Consider the following 1868-nt stretch of genomic DNA (forward strand, 5'->3'; position numbering starts at 1 on the left):
CTAAGGTTGATTATATGAATACACGTACATTATTTATGTATTAGGTAATTAAAAAGCTTCTACTTGATATTACTATAATACCAATATTTCTACTAAATCCTGTTTTTGAAATGAAATAAAAAAGAACCATACCAATCTAAAAGAAAAAAAAATAGAAAATATTCTTTTAATAATAAATGTCAATTTTTTTTTTCTGTATCTGTCCATACAATTGTATTTTAGTCGCTTGATACGTTTAAATTTTAACAGACAATTATGGTAACGAACAGGCAATACTGATTAAAACAAGTCATGTAACTAATTTTGTCATGAAAAATTGAAAAGCACACAACACAAACAAACGGAAAACATGCAGGGAAATTATGGGTGAGACGAAATTATCAATTATTAAGAGATGTTTTGGCTTTGAGAGCTTTCGGTTTCATGTCGTAGGACTTTTGCAAAATCTTCTTTTACGACAAAGTGGTGTCTTCTTTTGTTGAATAGTCTGGTCATAATAACACCGAGAGTTGATTGGTCAAACCTGTGACAATCCGAAGGAATCCACCTTTTGGTGCAGTTTCTATAAACTTCCGCATTCGGAAAGTCCATGCAACCATATTCAAGAGCACAGCCCACCCATGGCCGCATTATATAATTAAGTGTAAAGTATGTGCGGGAGATAATCACCATACCAGCTTGTATTTCAGGATAATTAAACATGCACTGATCCTCCTTAAAACGCTCAAAAAGCCGCTTTTGAGTTCTGACAGCAATTGAACCGGATCCCTCTAAAACCTGAATTCCGAGGCATTTCGCTTTAACAAAATATGGGTCTGTATTTTCTAATCTTACAGAAGTATCCAGCCACATCACAAAATCAAATTCTTGAAGCATCATTTGGATGATGATCGGTTTCCACGTATATCCAAGTACATTTTTCACGTGTTTAGGGAAGGTATTGAATGGGAATGCTCTAACCTTGCAATTGCACATTTGCCGCACCAGTTTTGAATTTTCTTTTGATAACCCTATGTCGTACACAAAGATCATTAACTGTGGGTGCTTTGTTTCTTGATATATTTTAAGACTGTTGATAAGTTGTATGAATTCTTGAAAATGATTGTCAGACAGAGCCGTCACAAATATAGGAAGCAATTCTTTGCTCCTTCTTGGTGTTGATAGTTTAATGATTCCCTCTCTGTCTAATTGTAAGCGTTTTAACAACTTATTTGAATCATTAAATAAATAGTTGTCTACTTTCTGCATATTTTTCCTTAACACTTTTTCAAAGTTTTTGTCAGAACCTTTGCATTCTTTTAAATCTTTAATGTTTTCATTGTTTTGTTCCTCATCATAATACATAAGATTAACATTCTCACATTGATCTGGCGTGTCATCTCTCTGATTCAGCACGATAAATAAAGAATGGTTGTTCATGGGTTCTCGAAAGAGAGAATATGCGACGCCAAGTATGTACACACCAACGCATACAGCTAAGAAAGAGGTAATAGTAAGCAGCTTTGGTTTAAAGGGGATTTTTTTCATGTTGCAATCTATAAAACAAAACAAAAATTACAATCTAAATATTCTTTGTTTCATCCTTGCTGCCTTTTTAGAAAACTGATATTTCTAAAATCTTCAGCGCAATATTTATTCTTTAATTATACTTCTTTCTTGTTTATTTTGGCTCTAAAAAGTATATGAAAGTATGTTTACGGGAGAACAGCTTGAAATTCTAAACTGTTAAAAGCCCCAGTATTATCACATTTTAAGATTAGGTTTATCCAAAGTTTAGAATGTCCATAAATATCTTCTTAAAGTCCTAATTGTTTTTTTCCCAAATCAATACCAATGTTAAAATAAATATCGACATGTTATCCATTCAT

The 1868-nt window shown here is 32.5% G+C and overlaps 1 protein-coding gene across 1 annotated transcript; it reads right to left on the minus strand.

Moving 5' to 3' along the window:
- Positions 1-387: 387 nt before the first annotated feature.
- On the minus strand, positions 388-1527 carry LOC128171589 (uncharacterized). Its single transcript, XM_052837384.1, has one exon. It carries the CDS (start codon positions 1525-1527, stop codon positions 388-390), a length of 1140 nt encoding a protein of 379 aa, XP_052693344.1.
- Between the last annotated feature and the right edge of the window lie 341 nt (positions 1528-1868).

Source organism: Crassostrea angulata, chromosome 2, assembly GCF_025612915.1.
Source record: "Crassostrea angulata isolate pt1a10 chromosome 2, ASM2561291v2, whole genome shotgun sequence".
Lineage (NCBI taxonomy): Eukaryota > Metazoa > Mollusca > Bivalvia > Ostreida > Ostreidae > Magallana > Magallana angulata.